Below are 19,815 nucleotides of genomic sequence, written 5' to 3'. Positions count from 1 at the left end.
AATAAATTTTTAAAAATATAAGGATAGAAAAAATTTCATAAAAAATAATAAAAATTTTAATTTTATAAAATGAAAAACTGGTACATAATTTTGGATTGTGATGTTTTTAATTATAAAAACTAATTAAAAACAATAAAGCTCTTTTTTCTTTTTCTTTTTATTGTGTTTGCTTTTTTTGTTCTTTCTTTCGTTAATTTAGCTCATCATTTTATTTTCAAATTTTGCTTTTATTATTAATTAATTAATCTTATTATTTCATGTTTTTTCTTCATTTTTTCATTCTAATTAACTATTTAATGATATATTTTTTCTTCAATATTTAAAAAGTAGAAATTAATTTGGTGATGAAGGTGCATCAAGCTTAGGTTCTGCTTTAGCAAATTGCATTAATCTCTCAAATTTGACACTTGACCTTCGGTAAAAACAGTTTATTTGTTTTGGATTGTGATATTTTTAATTATAAAAACTAATTTAAAACAACAAAGCTCTATTTTCTTTTTCTTTTTATTGTGTTTGCTTTTTTTGTTCTTTCTTTGTTAAATTAGCTCATCATTTTATTTTCAAATTTTGCTTTTATTATTAATTAATTAATCTTATTATTTCATGTTTTTTCTTCATTTTTTCCTTCTAATTAACTATTTAATGATATATTTTTTTTTCAATATTTAAAAAGTAACAATTAAATTGGTGATGAAGGTGCATAAAGCTTAAGTTCTGCTTTAGCAAATTGCATTAATCTCTCAAATTTGACACTTGACCTTCGGTAAAAACAGTTTATTTGTTTTGGATTGTGATATTTTTAATTATAAAAACTAATTTAAAACAACAAAGCTCTATTTTCTTTTTCTTTTTATTCTGTTTGCTTTTTTTGTTCTTTCTTTCTTTGTTAATTTAGCCCATCACTTTATTTTCAAATTTTGCCTTTATTATAAATTAATTAATCTTATTATTTCATATTTTTTCTTCATTTTTTCCTTCTAATTAACTATTTAATGATATATTTTTTTTTCAATATTTAAAAAGTGAAAATTAAATTGGTGATGAAGGTGCATAAAGCTTAAGTTCTGCTTTTGTAAATTACATTAATCTCTCAAATTTGACACTTAACCTCGAGTAAAAACAGTTTATTTGTTTTGGATTGTGATATTTTTAATTATAAAAACTAATTTAAAACAACAAAGCTCTTTTTTCTTTTTCTTTTTATTGTATTTGCTTTTTTTTGTTCTTTTTTTCTTTGTAAATTTAGCTCATCATTTTATTTTCAAATTTTGCCTTTATTATCAATTAATTAATCTTATTATTTCAAATTTTTTCTTCATTTTTTCCTTCTAATTAAATATTTAATGATATATTTTTTCTTCAATATTTAAAAAGTTAAAATTAAATTGGTGAAGAAGGTGTATCAGGCTTAGGTTCTGCTTTAGCAAATTGTATTAATCTCTCAAATTTGACACTTGACCTTCTGTAAAAACAGTTGATTTGTTTTGGATTGTGATATTTTTAATTATAAAAACTAATTAAAAACAACAAAGCTCTTTTTTCTTTTTCTTTTTATTGTGCTTGCTTTTTTGTTCTTTCTTTCTTTGTTAATTTAGCTCATCATTTTATTTTCAAATTTTGCCTTTATTATCAATTAATTAATCTTATTATTTCATATTATTTCTTCATTTTTTCCTTCTAATTAACTATTTAATCATATATTTTTTCTTCAATATATAAAAAGTGGATTTTTAATTGGTGCAATGGGTGCATCAGGCTTAGGTTCTGCTTTAGCAAATTGCATTAATCTCTCAAATTTGACACTTTACATTGGGTAAAAACAGTTTATTTGTTTTGGATTGTGATATTTTAAACAAAAAAAATGAATATAAAACAAAAAAGCTCTTTGAATTTATTTGATAGTTTTATTTATTTAATTTTTTTATCTTTTTTATTCAACTAATATTATTTTATTTATTAATTTAAAGAATAATTTTTAATTTAAAAGTTTATTCTATTTTGATATTTATTAATAATTTACACAAATTTATTATAAAAGTTCTAACTCAATGGATAAATATTAATTATTCAAAAAAATAAGAAAGTGTCGTAAATCAAAAAGATTAGTTGTCTTTGATTTCAAATGATAAACAACTGGTGAAAAAAGGATGAATAAATATAAAATGTTTGAATAATATTATATATTTTATTATATAATATTTTGAAAAAAATTTAAACCTAAAATATAAATATAAATAGATTTTATTATTGATTTTATATTTATAAAGATCATTCATATTTTTGTAAGTAAATAAATTATTTATAAAAAATAAATGCTCTTAAGCAAACTCTCTGGTTTCTCCAAAAACGATCAAACAATTTGAAACTTTTAGTGTTTTTTTACATCTTATTAAATTATATAAATACCAAACTTTATATGCCAGTTATATTTTAATCTTAAATATTATGTTTCAATCATATTTTTTATCCTTTTTTATTTATCTTGATTAATTAGATGTCAGGATTTAAATAAAACCTCAGGGAGAAATCAAGTTTTACTTTTTATTTTAACTTTTTTGTTTATAATGTTTATTTTTGTTTTTTTTTTCTCAAATTTTTAACTTATCTTATTATCATTTTTATCATTTTTATATTTTTAAAAATCATAAAATAATTGTTTATTAAATTATCATTTATTCATTCAGATAATACAAATTTAATTTTTTTATTCAATAATATTTAGAGTAAATTAATCAATTTAAAAGTTGTTAATGTTGAATTTGGCTTTAAAAAGCTTATTTCATATCAAGAATTTTTATAATTTTTTATTAATGTGGAATTATAAATTTTAAAATGCTGATCTTATTTTATATAAAAAAATGTTCTCTAACTAAAAATTTGTCTAAATTTCTTTTAAGTAAATAAATATTCATTTGTATAGCCTTTCCCATTTAACTATAATTATTTATGTATGTATGTAAAAAACAAAATTTCCTTTATTTGTAAATATTATTTAAATATGTTTAATAAATAAAGATGATTATTTTTTTATATTGCAAAAGGCTCTTTATACTTAGTAACACAAAATTTTATGTCTATTAAAAAATAAAACATTTCATTAATTCTTATTTCCATGCTTTTTTGTTCGATTATTTAAGCAATTATTAGTTAGCTTATTTGCTATCTTAATATTTGTATTTTTTTAAATCTCAAATTTTAAATATCAGAATGGAAATAATGGATTATTTTTAGTTCTTGTTGGAGAATAAGGATGCCATTAATTTTGATCAATTAATTTTAATTTTATTATTATTATTATTATTATTTCAACAGAAAATATTAAATAATAGTCGTTACTTTTCTCACTTTTAATCATAATATTTTTCTATAAATTTCTAAGATTCGATTGAATAGGTTGAAATTGATGATAATTAAGATATATCAAATTAAATAAACTGTTTATTTTATTGGCTTCTTTACTAAATAAAATTTATTTTTCGATAATTTATGAGTTTTTGAATTTCTTCATGGCAAAAGGTAATTTTAGCTATTACTAATGTTTATTTGAAAGGTATTTATGAATTCATATACGACTCTTCATTTAAATTTATATGTTCCATAGAATAATTAAACTACAAGTTAAACCCATCAAGGGTAATTAATTTACTTTAGTTTTAATAAACAGAATCATTAGAAAAATAACCAATTAATCCATTCAGAGATTCCTTAAGTATTTCTTTTGATTCTTACATTAAATCTATAGCATCATTTCTTAAAATAATTGATCGAAATTATTCAACTGTTGCACCTATTATATCTAAAAAACTTTTTGAGTAGCCAGCTCTTATTATTTCTTCTGTTTTTGTGATTATATTTACTTTTCTAATAAAATATTAAAAAACTGTTCCTTCATTTTGCTAAGCATATTACTTGATATAATTATCACAGCGCTCAAGAAATTAATTTAGTTGATCATTAATCAATGAAAGCAGTTCTTATGTCAATTTAAGCTATTATAAAACGATCCTGTAATTCATTTTCTTTTGATATACATTCTATATAACATTAATTGATTCTTAAATATGTTAACAAGGTGTTTAGAGTAAATAATTGCAAGCATTTTATAACTAAACATCAAAATTTGGTTGTATGGACTCATATTAAACTTCTACTACTTTACATAGCTTTAGGTAATTTACAATAGATGCATTATATAGGTATCCAAAGCTTAATTAAACATTATTATAATCAGTCCTTATTATTCCTTCATTAGAAATCAGTAAGCCTTAGCAGACTCTAAAACCCATTTCAGTAGTGTTTTTTATATTACAAAAATGCTTGCTTCCTGCCATTCTATATATTTTTTAGGTCTTTTTTAAGGTTGGTAAATTCATATTTTACTTTTCATTATCACAATAATTGCCTCTTTCTTGGATTTATTGTGCCTACTGAATATCAGGTATGCTGGATTGAGGTAATAACCGTAAGTTTTAAGAACTAAATTGTTTAAATTTATCATCTATTAAATATTCTTCTAAATCTAATAATATTTTATCTTATTATGATGAAATAAACATAGAGTTAGAGTTAGAAAGGCAAACATCTTTGGTAAATTAATTTTGTGATTCCATTTTAATTTATTTTTACCTTTTTTAATGAATGAGCTATCTCAATTTGTTAATTAAACTTATTTCGTTTAATTTATTTAATGAATATATTCAGCTAATTCAAATAAATAATATAAAAATTGAAATAATGCAACAAGTATGCATATCATTATTAAATTCAGAATTAAATAGTTTGAAGTTACTAAATAACATTTTCAAGTATTAAACCTTTATTTATAATTACAATTTAGTAAACTAGCTCAAATACTAAAATATCTTGCCAATATTTTTTATTAAGATATTTTAAAAAAAATATTTTCACAAAACAAAATTCATAAAATTCTTCCACTGTGGAATTTCGAATAAATAAATGGCTTCCGAAAAAGAAAAAAAGTGAATTAGATTAGATTCTATTAAATTATTTTTGACGATATAAAATATTATTAATAAAGTTAATTAATTCAAATAGAGGCTTATCTTTTAACTTCAATCTAATTAATTATTTGATTAGATTTCGTAGTTCGATTAAACTTAATTTGTAATAATCATTTAATACACTCTAGTTGCCATACAAAATAATGCATTATAAATGAAATTCGATCTAATTTTTGAAGATTAATTTTGATGAATTAAAGATTGATTGATTAATTAATTAATTCTTATATCCTTAAAAAATTATTCGTTTGTAATTTCACTTTTTATTAAATAGACTTTTGAAATAAAAAATGTACTTTTTAGAATATCAAAAAATAGGCTTGTTTGTTTTTTCAAAAATTAAAATATAATAATTTTATTAAATTAATCTAATCATAATTACATTTTTAATATTTTTTAATAAAATAGATAAAAGTGATAATTATTCTTCATATTAAATTTATAATTTTCTGGAAGATTAGAAAAGCTTTAAACGAAAAATGCGATAATCTCTAAAACAGCTTATTTTTTAAATAAAATTTAATAAAAATAATTTTAATGAAGAAGAAAATATGTTGAAATAAATTAATTAGAATTTAATAAATTATACAATGAAATAACTTATAAATAGTTTTTTATATTAAAATATAGTTTATATTTGAGAAGAAAGATCTTTATAAGGAAGGAAATTTATAAAAGTTCTAATCTTAAATAATATTAGAAAGGAAAGGATGAATATGTGAATAATTTCTTTTAGATTTGAGCATTTAAAGCTTATTTTTTATGAAAAAATCGATAGGTAATTGAACTATTAATTTAATTCTTAGCAATTAAAATTTCTAATAAAAATTAATTTCAATTGCTTTATTTTGTAAATGCAAATTTGCTCGAATTTCATCACAAATTAATTTGATCAAAATAATGTAATCAAAGGAATTTAAAAACTTGTAATCGTTGCTGCTATCAATTTTAAAATCATCCAAATGCCATTTTTAAATATCTAGTACTTTTTTATTCAATATCAATTTCTAGCAAGAGCATTATAACTATTCATTTTATAAAAACCGTTTGATGTCATTAAAAAAAATAAATTTGTAATTTTTAGTGAGTAATGCAAATAAATATTGAGTAAAAAATGTTTTTTATTAATAAATAAAAATAATTAAATTTTTTTGTAGAAATAATTTGTTATAATAAATAAATAAACAATAATTCTTCGTTGAGAAAAAAATAATATTTTTTTATATTTAACAAAATTATCAAACAAAACAATTAAAATAAGAATAAATAATAATTTAATAATAGTGTCTCACTTAAATTCATAAACAGGGTTATAAATTTAATTAATAAATTTATTTAAGTAAATTTAATTTTAAAATATTTTTATTTTTATAAGCTATTTATTTATTTATTGATTAACTAATAAAAATAAATATGATATCTATAAATATAAAAACAATAACAAAGTCTATTTAACTATCTATCTCTATATTTATCTATATCTTAGGTTAAAAATGCTTTTTCAAAATATTATATAATAAAACATATAATTGATATTCAATTATTCAAACATTTATATAATATTTATTCATCCTTTTTTCGCCGTTTGTTTATCAATAATTGAATTATTCTGAAAAGACAACTAGCCTTTTTGATTTAAGACACTTGAGGTTTACTTTTAATGCTTATGATTTATTCAATGGGTTATCACTTTTATAATAAATTTTAAATAAATATTAAATAAAATTAACTTTTAAATTAAAAATTATTTCTTAAATTAATAAATAAAAATAATATTTGTAAAGTAAAAAAGATAAAATAAATAAATCAAATAAAACATATCAAATAAATTCAAAGAGCTTTTTTGTTTTATATTCGTTTTTATAATTAAAAATATAACAATCTAAAACAAATAAACTATTTTTACTTAAGATCAAGTGTTAAATTTGAGAGATTAATCCAATTTTTTATAGCAGAACCTAAGTTTGATGCACCTTCTTCACCAATTTAATTTCCACTTTTTAAATATTGAAGAAAAAATATTATTATTAAATAGTTAATTAGAAGGAAAAAATGAAGGAAAAATATGAAATAATAAGAATAATTAATTATAAAAGTAAAAGTTAAAAATGAAAATGAAATGATGAGTCTAATTAACAAAAAATAAAAGAATAAGAAAAAAGAGCTGTATTATTTTAAATTAATTTTTAAAATTAAAAGTATCAATCCATAAAGTATAAACTATTTTTACTAAAGACAAAGTGCCAAATTTGAGAGATTAATACAATTTGCTAAAGCAGTACCTAAGCCTGATGCACCCTCATCACCAATTTAATTTTAACTTTTTAAATATTAAAGAAAAAATATATTATTAAATAGCTAATTAGAAGAAAAATAAGATTAATTAATAATAAATGCAAAAGAGAAAATAAAACGATGAGTTAAATTAAGAAAGAAAGAATAAAAAAAAGCAAGCACAATAAAAAAATAAGAAAAAAAAAAAGAGCTTTATTGTTTTTAGTTAATTTTTATAATTAAAAATATCACAATCAAAAATAAATAAATTGTTTTTACCTAAGGTCAAGTGTTAAATTAGAGAGATTAATACAATTTGCTAAAACAGGACCTAAGCTTGATGCAATTTCATCACCAATTTAATTTTCACTTTTAAATATTGAAGAAAAAATATATAATTTAATAGTTATTAGAAGTAAAAATGAAGAAAAATAAGATTAATTAATAATAAAAACAAAAGTTGAAAATAAAATAATGAGTTAAATTAACAATGAAAGCTAGCACAATAAAAAGAAAATGAAAAATCATCTTTATAGTTATAAATAAATTTTTATGATTAAAAACATCACAATCCAAAATAAATAAACTATTTTTACCTAAGAAAAAGTGTCAAATTTGAGAGATTAATGCAATTTGCTAAAGAAGAACCTAAGCATGATGTACCTTTATCACCAATTTAATTTTAACTTTTTAAATATTGAAGAAAAAATATATCATTAAATAGTTATTTAGAAGGAAAAAATGAAGAAAAAAATATTTTATTAAATAGTTAATTAGAAGGAAAAAATGAAGATATAATAAAAGCAAAAGTTGAAAATAAAATGGTGAATTAAATTAACAAAGAAAAAAATAAAAAAAGCAAGCAAAAAAAAAGAGCTTTATTGTTTTAAATTAGTTTTTATAATTAAAGATATCACAATCTAAAATAAATAAACTGTTTTTACTTAAGGCCAAGTATCAAAATTGAGAGATTAATGCAATTTGCTAAAGCAGAACCTAAGCCTGATGCACCTTCATCACCAATTTAATTTCTACTTTTTAAATATTGAAGAAAAAATATATCATTAAATAGTTAATTAGAAAGAAAAAATAAGATTAATTAATAATAATAGCAAAAGTTGAAAATAAAATGGCGAGTTAAATTAGCAAAGAAAAAACAAAAAATCAAGAACTATAAAAATAAAAAGAAAAAAAAGCTTTATTGTTTTAAATTAGCTTTTACAAATAAAAATATCACAAACTAAAACAAATAAACTGCTTTTACAAAAGGACAAGTGTTAAATTAGAGAGATTAATGCAATTTGCTAAAGCAGAACCTAAGCCTAATGTACCTTTATCACCAATTGGATTTTTACTTTTTAAATATTGAAGAAAAAATAAATAATTAAATAGTAAATTAGAAGGAAAAAATGAAGAAAAAATAATATTAATTAATAATAAAAGAAAAATTGAAAATTTAATGATGATTTAAACTAATAAATAAAGAAGAAGAGAAAACAAGCACAATAAAAATAAAAAGAAAAAAAAGATTTATTGTTTTAAAAAAGTTTTATATTTAAAAATATAATAATCCTAAACAAATAAACTATTTTTACTCAAGAATAAGTTTCAAAATTGAGAGATTAATGCAATTTGCTAAAGCAGTACCTAAGCCTGATGCACCCTCATCACCAATTTAATTTTTACTTTTTAAATATTAAAGAAAAAATATATCATTAAATAGTTAATTAGAAGAAAAAAATGAAAAAAAGTAAGATTAATTAATAATAAATGCAAAAGTTGGAAAAAAAAGATGAGTTAAATTAACAAAGAAAGAAAAAAAAAATTAAAATAAAAATAAAAAGAGCTTTTTTGTTTTAAATTAGTTTTTATAATTAAAAATATCACAATCCAAACAAATAAACTGTTTTTACCCAAGCAAAAGTGTCAAATTTGAGAGATTAATGCAATTTGCTAAACCAGAACCTAAGCCTGATGCACCTTCATCACCAATTTAATTGTGGCTTTTTAAATATTAAAGAAAAAATTTATCATTAAACAGTTAATTAGAAGAAAAAAATGAAGAAAAATAAGATTAATTAATAATAAATGCAAAAGAAGAAAATAAAATAATGATTTTAAATTAGTTTTTATAATTAAAAATATCACAATCAAAAACAAATAAACTGTTTTTACTGAAGAATAATTCTTAAATTTGAGAGATTAATGCACTTTGCTAAACCAGAACCTAAGCCTGATGCACCTTCATCACCAATTTAATTGTGGCTTTTTAAATATTAAAGAAAAAATATATCATTAAATAAAAAATAAGAAGGAAAAAATGAAGAAAAATAAGATTAATAATAATAAAAAAAAGTTGAAAATAAAATGGTGAGTTAAATTAATAAAGAAAGAACAAAAAAAAAGCATTAACAATAAAAAGAAGAAAAAAAAGTGATTTATTGTTTTTAATTAGTTTTTATAATTAAAAATATCACAATCCAAAATAAATAAACTGTTTTTACCTAAGATAAAGTGTCAAATTAGAGAGATTAATGCAATTTGCTAAACCAGAACCTAAGCCTGATGCACCTTCATCACCAATTTAATTAATACTTTTTAAATATTGAAGAAAAAATATATAATTAAATAGTTAATTAGAAGGAAAAAATGAAGAAAAAATATGAAATAGTAAGATTAATTAATAATTAGTTAAATTAACAATGAGAAAGCAAGCACAATAAAAAAAAAAGAAAAAAAGATTATTGTTTTAAATTAATTTTTTTAATTAAAAATAATATAATAATCCAAAACCAATAAATTGTTTTTACCAAAGGTTAATTTTCAAATTTGAGAGATTAATGCACTTTTCTAAAGCAGAACCTAAGCCTGAAGTACCTTCATCGCCAATTTCATTTTCACTTTTTAAATATTGAAGAAAAAATATATAATTAAATAGTTAATTAGAAGGAAAAAATGAAGAAAAATTGTTAAACTCTCTAAGGATGAACAAGCTCGATAAAAAGAAAAAGAAAAAAGAGCTTTATTGTTTTAAATTAGTTTTTATAATTAAATATATAACAATCCAAAACAAATAAACTGCTTTTACCGAAGCAAAAGTTTCAAATTTGAGAGATTAGTGCACTTTGCTAAACCAAAACCTAAGCCTAATGCACCTTCATCACCAATTAGATTGTAGCTTTTTAAATATTAAAGAAAAAATAGTAAATTAAATAGTTAATTAGAAGGAAAAAATGAAATAATATTAATTAATAATTAGTTAAATTTAAAAAGGATGAAAAAAAGCAAGCACAATAAAAAGAAAAAGAAAAAAGAGCTTTATTGTTTTAAATTAACTTTTATAATAATAAATATAACAATCCAAAACAATTAAACTGATTTTACTGAAGTTAAAGTTTCAAATTTGAGAGATTAATGCACTTTGCTAAACCAGAACCTAAGCTTAATGAACATTCATCATTAATGTTTCTGTTTCTTTTTAAATATTGAAGAAAAAATATATCATTAAATAGTTAATTAGAAGTAAAAAAATGAAGATTTAATAAGATTAATTAATATTTAGTTAAATTAACAAAGGATGAAAAAAAAGTAAGCGCAATAAAAAAAATAAGGAAAATAAATTAAAAGAACTTTAATATCTTAAATTAATTTTTAAAGTTAAACATATTACAATCCAAAACAAATAAACTTTTTTTATCAAGTGTAATTGTTAATAGCAAAAAATGAAGAAAAAATATCAAATAATAAATAATAAATAAATATAAATTGAAATGAAAATTAAGTTAAAATACTAAAAAATTTAGTTTAAAAAAAGAAAAGAATAATGATGAATATTTCTATCAGAAAAATTAATTTTTTAAATAAATTGAAAGTGAAATATATTAAAAATAATGATAATTATAATTTTATAAATTAAATACATCAGATCAATATGGAGAGCCTAATGAGATTAAAGTGAAGAGCTTAAAAACTTTTTTTATTAATTTATATAAATTTATAGGATTTTAATAAAAAAATTAATAATTACTTCTTCTAAATTATAATATTTTTTAATCTATTATATCATTTATTTTTTATTTCAAAAATATTGAATAGCAATTTATGAAATTTAGTAAATTAATTAATTAATTATAAATAGATAAAAACAACAAATAAAATATAATAATTAATTATCAAATATTAATTAATAAATTTGCTTTTATGAAGAGATATCACAGAAAAATTAATTATTTAATCTTCATATTTGCATTTAAATCAATTATAGCACTTTGAAATTTTAAAAAATAGTCATCGTTATCTATTTATTAGCAATGTTTTAATTAATATTTATAAATACCGTAAATCCTCATTAATTCTCACCAGCAAACATAAATTTTCACCATATTTTGTGAATATTTATCCACAAAAGTTTAAATAAAAAGTAAAATTTGATTTCTCCGTGAGGTTTTATTTAAATCAAGGTATCTAATTAATATCACGATAAATAAAAAAAGGAAGAAATATGATTGATAGATAATATTTCTGATTAAAATATAACTGGCTGGAATATAAAAGCTTGGCATTTATATCATATAATAAGATATAATATAACACTAAAAGTTTCAAATTATTTGATAGTTTTTGGATAAACCAGAGGATTTGCTTAAGAGGAATTAATTTATTTAAGTAAATTTAATTTTTAAATTTTTTATTTTTTATAAATTATTTATTTATTTACTTACAAAAATAAATATGAATAATATTTATCAATATAAAATCAATAATAAAATCTATCTATCGATCTATTTATATTTTAGGTTAAAAAAACATTTTCAAAATATTAAATAACAAAATATATATTATTATTCAAACATTTAATATTTTTTTATCCTTCTTAAACCACTTGTTTATCAGCAGAATATTTTTTTTAAGACAACTAATCTTTTTGATTTAAGACAGTGGTTTCTTACCTTCAATTTTTAATGTTAATTCATTGATTTAAAACTTTTGTGATAAATTTGTGTAAATTTTAAATAAATATCAAATAGAATAAACTTTTATATTAAAAATTATTTCTAAAATTAATAAACAAAATAGCATAAGTGGAATAAAAAAGATAATAAAATAAATTAAACAAAAGCTATCAAGTAAATTTAATGAGCTTTTTTTTTTATTTTCATTTTAATAGTTTAAAATATCATAATCCAAAATAAATAAACTGTTTTTACTCAAGAAAAAGTGTCAAATTTTAGAGATTTTTGCAATTTACTAAAGCATAACCTAAGTTTAATGCACCTATTGCACCAATTTTATTGGATCTTTTTAAATATTGAAGAAAAAATATATCATTAAATAGTTAATTAGAAGGAAAAAATGAAGAAAAAATATGAAATAATAAGATTAATTAATTAATAATAAAAGCAAAAGTTGAAAATAAAATGATGAGTTAAATTTACAAAAAAAGAACAAAAAAAAGCAAAACAATAAAAGGGAAAAAAAAAGAAAAAAGAGCTTTATTGTTTTTAATTTGTTTTTATAATTAAAAATATCACAATCCAAAATAAATAAACTGTTTTTACTAAAGAAAAAGTCTCAAATTTGAGAGATTAATGCATTTTGCTAAACCAGAACCTAAGCCTGATACACCTTCATCACCAATTTAATTAAAACTTTTTAAATATTGAAGAAAAAATATATCATTAAATAGTTAATTAGAAGGAAAAAATGAAGAAAAAATATGAAATAATAAGATTAATTAATTAATAATAAAAGCAAAAGTTGAAAATAAAATGATGAATTAAGTTAACAAAGAAAGAACAAAAAAAAAGCAAGCACAATAATAAGAAAAGAAAAAGAAAAAAGAGCTTTATTGTTTTTAATTAGTTTTTATAATTAAAAATATCACAATCCAAAACAAATAAATTGTTCTTACCCAAGGTCAAGAGTCAAATTTGAGAGATTAATGCAATTAGCTAAACCAGAACCTAAGCCTGATGCACCTTTATCACCAATTTAATTGGAACTTTTTAAATATTGAAGAAAAAATGTATCATTAAATAGTTTATTAGAAGGAAAAAATGAAGAAAAAATATGAAATAATTAGATTAATTAATTAATAATAAAAGCAAAATTTGAGAATAAAATGATGAATTATATTTACAAATAAAGAACAAAAAAAAGCAAGCACAATAAAAAGAAAAAGAAAAAAGAGCTTTATAGTTTTTAATAAGTTTTTATAATTAAAAATATCACAATCCAAAACAAAGAAACTGTTTTTACTCAAGTTGAAGTGTCAAATTTTAGAGATTAATGCACTTTGCTAAACCAGAACCTAAGTCTAATGCACCTTCATCACCTATGATATTGTAGCTTTTTAAATATTGAAGAAAAAATATATCATTAAAAAGTTAATTAGAAGGAAAAAATGAAGAAATAATAAGATTAATTAATAATAAAAGCAAAAGTTGAGAATAAAATGATGAATTAAATTTACAAAGTAAGCACTATAAAAAGAAAAAGAAAAAGAAAAAAGAGCTTTATTGTTTTTAATTAGTTTATATAATTAAAAATATCACAATCCAAAACAAATAAACTGTTTTTACTCAAGTTGAAGTATCAAATTCGAGAGATTAATGCAATTTGCTAAAGCAAAACTTAAGCCTGATGCACCTATTGCGCCAATTTAATTGGTACTTTTTAAATATTGAAGAAAAAATATATCATTAAATTGTTAATTAGAAGGAAAAAATGAAGAAAAAATATGAAATAATTAGATTAATTAATTAATAATAAAAGTAAAATTTGAGAATAAAATGATGAATTAAGTTTACAAAGAAAGAACAAAAAAAAGCAAGCACAATAAAAAGAAAAAGAAAAAAGAGATTTATTGTTTTAAATTAGTTTTTATAATTAAAAATATCACAATCCAAAACAAATAAACTGTTTTTACTCAAAAAATTTTTCAAAATTTATTTTTTTCAAAAAAAATGATATTTTATGAGAAAATTCAGTAAATATTATTTCAAATTTTACATTTTGCGAATTTAAAAAAGCTTTCTAAAAACTCTAAATAAAGCTTTTTTAAAACTAATTTAGCTTTATTTATTTATTTATTTTTTTATTATGATATTAAGATATATTACATTTCGCCTTTTTTTAATTAAATAGGCATTTCACTCTTGTTAATTAGAAGGAAAAAATGAAGAAAAAATATGAAATAATAAAATTAATTAATAAAAATAATAAAGAATGAAAAAAAAGAAATCATAATAAAAAGAAAAGGGAAAATAAATCAAATAAATTAAAAGAGCTTTAATATTTTAAATTAACTTTTATAATTAAAAATATTACAACTCAAAACAAATAAACTGCTTTTATTAAGTATAAGTTTTAATAGCAAAAAATGAAGAAAAAATATCAAATAATAAAAAATGAATAATAAATAAATAATTAAAAATTAAAATGGAAATGAAGTTAAAAAAGCTAAAAAATTTTTGTTTTAATAAAAATCAATGAATGAATGAATAATGATGATAATTTCTAGAACAAAAATTATTTATTTAAATAAATTGAAAGTTAAATATTTAAAAAATATTAATAATAATAAAAATAAAATTTATAAATAAAATATACTTGAGATCAATTTCAACAATCTAATGAGATAAAAGTGAAGAGCTAAGAAACTTGTTTTATTAATTAATATATAGTTAAAGGTTATTAATAAAAAAATTAATATTTACTTCTTCTAGTTTTTTATATTTTTTATCCTATTACATCATTTATTTTTTATTTAAAAAATACTGAAAAGCAACTTATGAAATTTAATTAATTAATAATAAATGGATAAAAAGAACAAATAAAATATCATAATTAATTAATTAATTAATTATCAAATATTAATTTATTAATTTTGTTTTATGAAGAGATATCACAGAAATAATTATTTAATGTTAATATTTGTATTTAAAACTTATAATTAAAAATTAATGTAGTAGGAATTAGAGATGGCCAGTTTGTATTATTTGCAAAAATTTTAGTAATTAATGTTCTTAAATTTTATAAAAATAATGTTTATAAACAGATTTTTCTGTTTTAGCTCAGGAATTAATTATAGGAATATTTATAATATCTCTAATTATTCTTTAATCAGATTAGTTTTTTTTTGCGAGCACATCCACCAAATAAGTGCATTTAATACCTGCTTAAATAATTTTTTAATATATAGAGTACAATACTTTCTTTATTCATTTGAGCTTTTAAAATTCATAGATTGAAGGTATGTAATCTTTAAATATTATGAGATAAATATTTTCAAAAATGGATGTTAGTTATTATGGGTGTTTATATATGAGAATCTAAAGTATATTTTTTAGAATGGCAAATTAAATAAGAATATTTAAAAAAGAAAAGCAATATATTTTTAATTAATCAAAAAATAAATTATTAATTTCTGATCAAAATTAATAAATAAATATTTAAAGAAATATAAATGGGAAACAACTAAAATAAAAAGAAGTCATAGAATAACACTTAAAATATTCTATAAGATGTATCCATCATTATTATTAACTTTATTTATTATGATAAAATCTTTTTTTTAAATAAAAAGTTAATGAAATCTAACTTGAAAGCTCAAACTCATATTGACTTAAAGTTAAGGTAAGAAATATATATAAATATTTATTTATTTATTTATTCATTCATTCATAATTAATAATAAATTTTTCAAAACAAGCAATATTTTTTTTAATAAAAATAAATATTTTAAAATTATTTTTCTTTTTTATTACAAAATTAAAGATAAATAAAATTTCATATTTTTCATTCATTAATTTATTCATAAATTAAATTCTTTTGTTATTATTAAAAAATAAATAGAAATTGCACTCTTAGTAATGAATAAGTTGCTTAACTTAACAATTGTTTAGCTTAATGCTAAAAATTAGAATCTTTAGTATTAAATCTTAAGTAATCATTTAACTTTATTATCTTAAATTGCATAATTATTTTTTGCTATCAATCTAACATGTAGTAAGGAAAATATTTCAGATGATTAGATAAATTAATTATTTACTAAATATTCCTTCATAAAGAACTATGTTGAAACTGATGTGAGGTAAATATATTTTTTATGCTAATAACTCTTAATATAAAGAATAAATGGTTTAATAAATTATAACATTGTCTGATAATCCTAGTCATTCATTTCTACCATTTATAAAAAGCTAAATGTTTAATCTAATTTTTATTAAAATAGCAATGATTAAATATACTCCCAAATTTTGTTTTTCTTAAAAATTTTCAAAAGAAATCCTGATTGTCCAAAACTTAGGTAAAATAGAACTAACTAACTATTAGTATTTAAATAATTTATTTTTAATCTGAAAGATTAAAAGAAATTGAAGCTTAAGGAAATATTCTATTAGAAGAAACTATGAGCAATCTAATTAATCTTAACAGTTTATAGCTAAATTTAGAGTATACTATTTTTAATTTATTTATTTATTTAATTGTTAATTTATTTATTTTTTAGTTCATCTTTTAAAACTGATTCAAATTTTTTATTTTTTATTCTAAATTATATTCAATCATATTTATTTTATAATAAAAGTGGAAATTAATTAGGAGATGGAGGTGCAGTTTGGATTTGCAAATTATTACGTAGATGCAAAAATCTTAATAACTTAAACCTGCAGCTTTTGTAATTTTATTTCAATTATATTAAACATATTCATTTAGTCAAATTTATTTATTGTATTGTTTAAAAAATTATTTATTTTATTGTTTAAAAAACATATAAATCATTTATTAAATATCTTTTTTGGAAAGGAAAAATAAAATAGGTGACAGTGGGATGTCTAGTATTACAGAAGGTATTAGTAGTTGTGCTAAACTCACAACTTTAACTTTAAATGCAGTGTAAACTTTATTGATTGATTATTGTTTATAAATTAAAAAATTATTTTTCAATATTATTTAATACATAATTTTAAATTATTTAAAAACATAATAAAGTGCTAATTTATTTGGAAAAGAAGGTGCATTTTCTATAAGTACTACATTAAGTAGTTGTAAAATGTTGACTGATCTAGATATTAACCTCTCGTAATTCATACTAATTTTTTTAAGGATAAATTTAAATTAATAGCTTACTATTAAATAAATTAATTTTTAATTCTTTTAATCCTTAAATATTTTTTATGTTGTTAATAGTTTTTATTAATATATCATTTTACATTTTATTAGTAACAATTAAATTGGAGAAGAAGGAGCATCAGCTATTTGTACAGTAATAGGTAGCTGTTAATTACTTGAGAATTTAAAATTTGATCTATCGTAATTTTTATTTTTCATTTTTCAAAATTTAAAAAGATTTTAATATTTTTTTTTATATTTTGAGTAATTTTAAAATTATTTAAATTAATCAATAAAGGATAATAAAATTATTTATTAACATTTTATTTTTTATTATAAAAGTAATAATAAAATTGGTGAAGGAGGAGCATTTTGTTTTGGAACAGCATTAAGTAACTTAGAGTTACTTATTAATTTGAAATTTTGTCTTAGGTAATTTTATTTAATTTTACAATTTTGATGACCTAAAAAAATTTAAATAAAATTTTTATTTTTGTTTAAAATATTTAATTTATTTATTTTATTTATTTTAATTTAAAAGGGAAAATAAAATTTCTGATAAAGGAGCTATAAATGTTGGGTTAGGTTTAATTTAATGCAATCAACTTAAGAATTTAGATATTCGAATGGAGTAAATATCTTTTTTATTATTTAAAATAAAGAAATTGAAAATTTTAATTAAAAAGTTTTTTATTTATTTATTATTTTATTCATATAAGATTTAATCAAATTGGAAATGATGGAGCTTCAGCTATTGGTAGTGCTATTAGTAACTGTAAATTCCTTGCAAATCTCTAATTTTTTATTAAGTAACATTAAATTTATGTTTTTCATTAAATTCTAAAATAAATTCAATAATTAATTAAGCCATTTATTTTATTTTAAAAGTGGAAATTAAATTGGAAATGACGGAGCATAGCATATTGGATTATGTTTGAGTAAGTGCACTCAACTTAAAAATTTAGTATTTAGCATAGGGTAAATTCATTTCATTTATAATTAAAAAAAAAATTTATATCTTAAATATTAAATTAAACTTGATTTACATATTATAAAGCTCAAATTAAATTGGGGATGATGGAGTTTCTACTATTGATACAGCACTTGGTAACTGCAAATTCCTAACTAATCTCATATTTAACGTTTCGTAAAATTATTTTATATTTATTTATTGATAACTAAAAAAGTTTGAGTTATTTTAAATATTTTGATTTAAATTTCAAAACAAATTTAAATATTTAATAAATTAATTTATTTTGTTTGAAAAGGTACAATAAAATCGGTGATAAAGGAGCATAAAATATTGGATTAGGTTTGAGTAAGTGCACTCAACTTACACATTTAGTATTTAACATAGGGTAAATTTATTTCATTAAAAACTTTTTAAAAAAATAAAGTCAAAGCATTTTATTCAAACTGAATTAAAAAATACTTTTAATTTATAAAATATGTTAAATAAATAAATTAAACTTGATTTACATATTATAAAGCTCAAATTAAATTGGGCATGATGGAGCTTCTACTATTGGTACAGCACTTGGTAACTGCAAATTCCTTACTAATCTCATATTTAACATTTCGTAAAATTATTTTATTTTTATTTATTGATAACTTAAAAAGTTAGAATTATTTTAAATATTTTGATTTAAATTTCAAAACAAATTTAAATAATTAATAAATTAATTTATTTTGTTTTAAAAGGACACAATAACATCGGTGATAAAGGAGCATAAAATATTGGATTAGGTTTGAGTAAGTGCACTCAACTTACACATTTAGAATTTAACATAAAGTAAATTTATCTCAATAAAAACTTTTTAAAAAAATAAAGTCAAAGCCTTTTATTCAAACTGAATTAAAAAATACTTTTAATTTATAAAATATCTTAAATATTAAATTAAACGTGATTTACATATTATAAAGCTTAAATTAAATTGGGGATGATGGAGCTTCTACTATTGGTACAGCACTTGGTAACTGCAAATTCCTTACTAATCTCTCATTTAGCAGTTGGTAAAATTATTTTATATTTATTTATTGATAACTTAAAAAGTTAGAATTATTTTGAATATTTTGATATAAATTTCAAAATAAATTTAAATAGTTAATAAATTAATTTATATTGTTTTAAAAGGTACAATAAAATCGGTGATAAAGGAGCATAAAATATTGGATTAGGTTTGAGTAAGTGCACTCAACTTACACATTTAGAATTTGACATAAGGTAAATTTATTTCATTAAAAACTTTTTTTTAAAATAAAGTCAAAGCATTTTATTCAAACTGAATTAAATAATACTTTTAATTTATAAAATATCTCAAATATTAAATTAAACATGATTTACATATTATAAAGCTTAAATTCGATTGAGAATCATGGAGCTTCTACTATTGGTACAGCACTTGGT

The 19,815-nt window shown here is 18.8% G+C and overlaps 4 protein-coding genes across 4 annotated transcripts; 1 reads left to right on the top strand and 3 right to left on the bottom strand. All coding sequences in view use genetic code 6, as the record gives it.

Moving 5' to 3' along the window:
- Positions 1–3,857: 3,857 nt before the first annotated feature.
- On the bottom strand, positions 3,858–4,610 carry TTHERM_01472430 (hypothetical protein; the record flags this gene model as incomplete). Its single annotated transcript, XM_001029511.2, has 1 exon — positions 3,858–4,610. A coding segment is annotated over one exon (753 nt), but the record flags the coding sequence as incomplete, so codon positions are not given.
- Positions 4,611–6,613: 2,003 nt separating this feature from the next.
- On the bottom strand, positions 6,614–11,361 carry TTHERM_001472419 (cyclic nucleotide-binding domain protein, putative; the record flags this gene model as incomplete). The annotated part of the gene is made up of 16 exons (XM_012797821.1): positions 6,614–6,710; positions 6,928–7,017; positions 7,252–7,341; positions 7,575–7,664; positions 7,892–7,981; positions 8,240–8,329; positions 8,560–8,649; positions 8,891–8,980; positions 9,209–9,298; positions 9,471–9,560; positions 9,800–9,889; positions 10,106–10,195; positions 10,384–10,473; positions 10,680–10,769; positions 11,216–11,265; positions 11,323–11,361. The coding sequence occupies 16 exons, from the start codon at positions 11,359–11,361 to the stop codon at positions 6,614–6,616; spliced, it is 1,356 nt and encodes a 451-aa protein (XP_012653275.1).
- An 823-nt stretch (positions 11,362–12,184) lies between these two features.
- TTHERM_001472409 (transmembrane protein, putative) lies at positions 12,185–13,626 on the bottom strand (the record flags this gene model as incomplete). The annotated part of the gene is made up of 5 exons (XM_012797820.1): positions 12,185–12,278; positions 12,503–12,592; positions 12,854–13,138; positions 13,207–13,543; positions 13,590–13,626. The coding sequence occupies 5 exons, from the start codon at positions 13,624–13,626 to the stop codon at positions 12,185–12,187; spliced, it is 843 nt and encodes a 280-aa protein (XP_012653274.1).
- A 2,136-nt stretch (positions 13,627–15,762) lies between these two features.
- TTHERM_01472400 (translation initiation factor eIF-5A family protein) lies at positions 15,763–19,632 on the top strand (the record flags this gene model as incomplete). The annotated part of the gene is made up of 20 exons (XM_001029508.3): positions 15,763–15,822; positions 15,883–15,932; positions 16,152–16,241; positions 16,306–16,389; positions 16,531–16,605; positions 16,662–16,751; positions 16,885–16,974; positions 17,103–17,192; positions 17,289–17,378; positions 17,520–17,609; positions 17,751–17,840; positions 17,950–18,039; positions 18,128–18,217; positions 18,297–18,386; positions 18,466–18,555; positions 18,677–18,766; positions 18,899–18,948; positions 19,110–19,200; positions 19,332–19,421; positions 19,543–19,632. Coding segments are annotated over 20 exons (1,670 nt in total), but the record flags the coding sequence as incomplete, so codon positions are not given.
- Positions 19,633–19,815: the final 183 nt, after the last annotated feature.

Source organism: Tetrahymena thermophila, assembly GCF_000189635.1.
Source record: "Tetrahymena thermophila SB210 genomic scaffold scf_8254635, whole genome shotgun sequence".
In the NCBI taxonomy this organism is placed as follows: domain Eukaryota; phylum Ciliophora; class Oligohymenophorea; order Hymenostomatida; family Tetrahymenidae; genus Tetrahymena; species Tetrahymena thermophila.
Note: the sequence above shows the minus strand (reverse complement) of the source record. Positions and strands in the feature narration are given on the sequence as shown.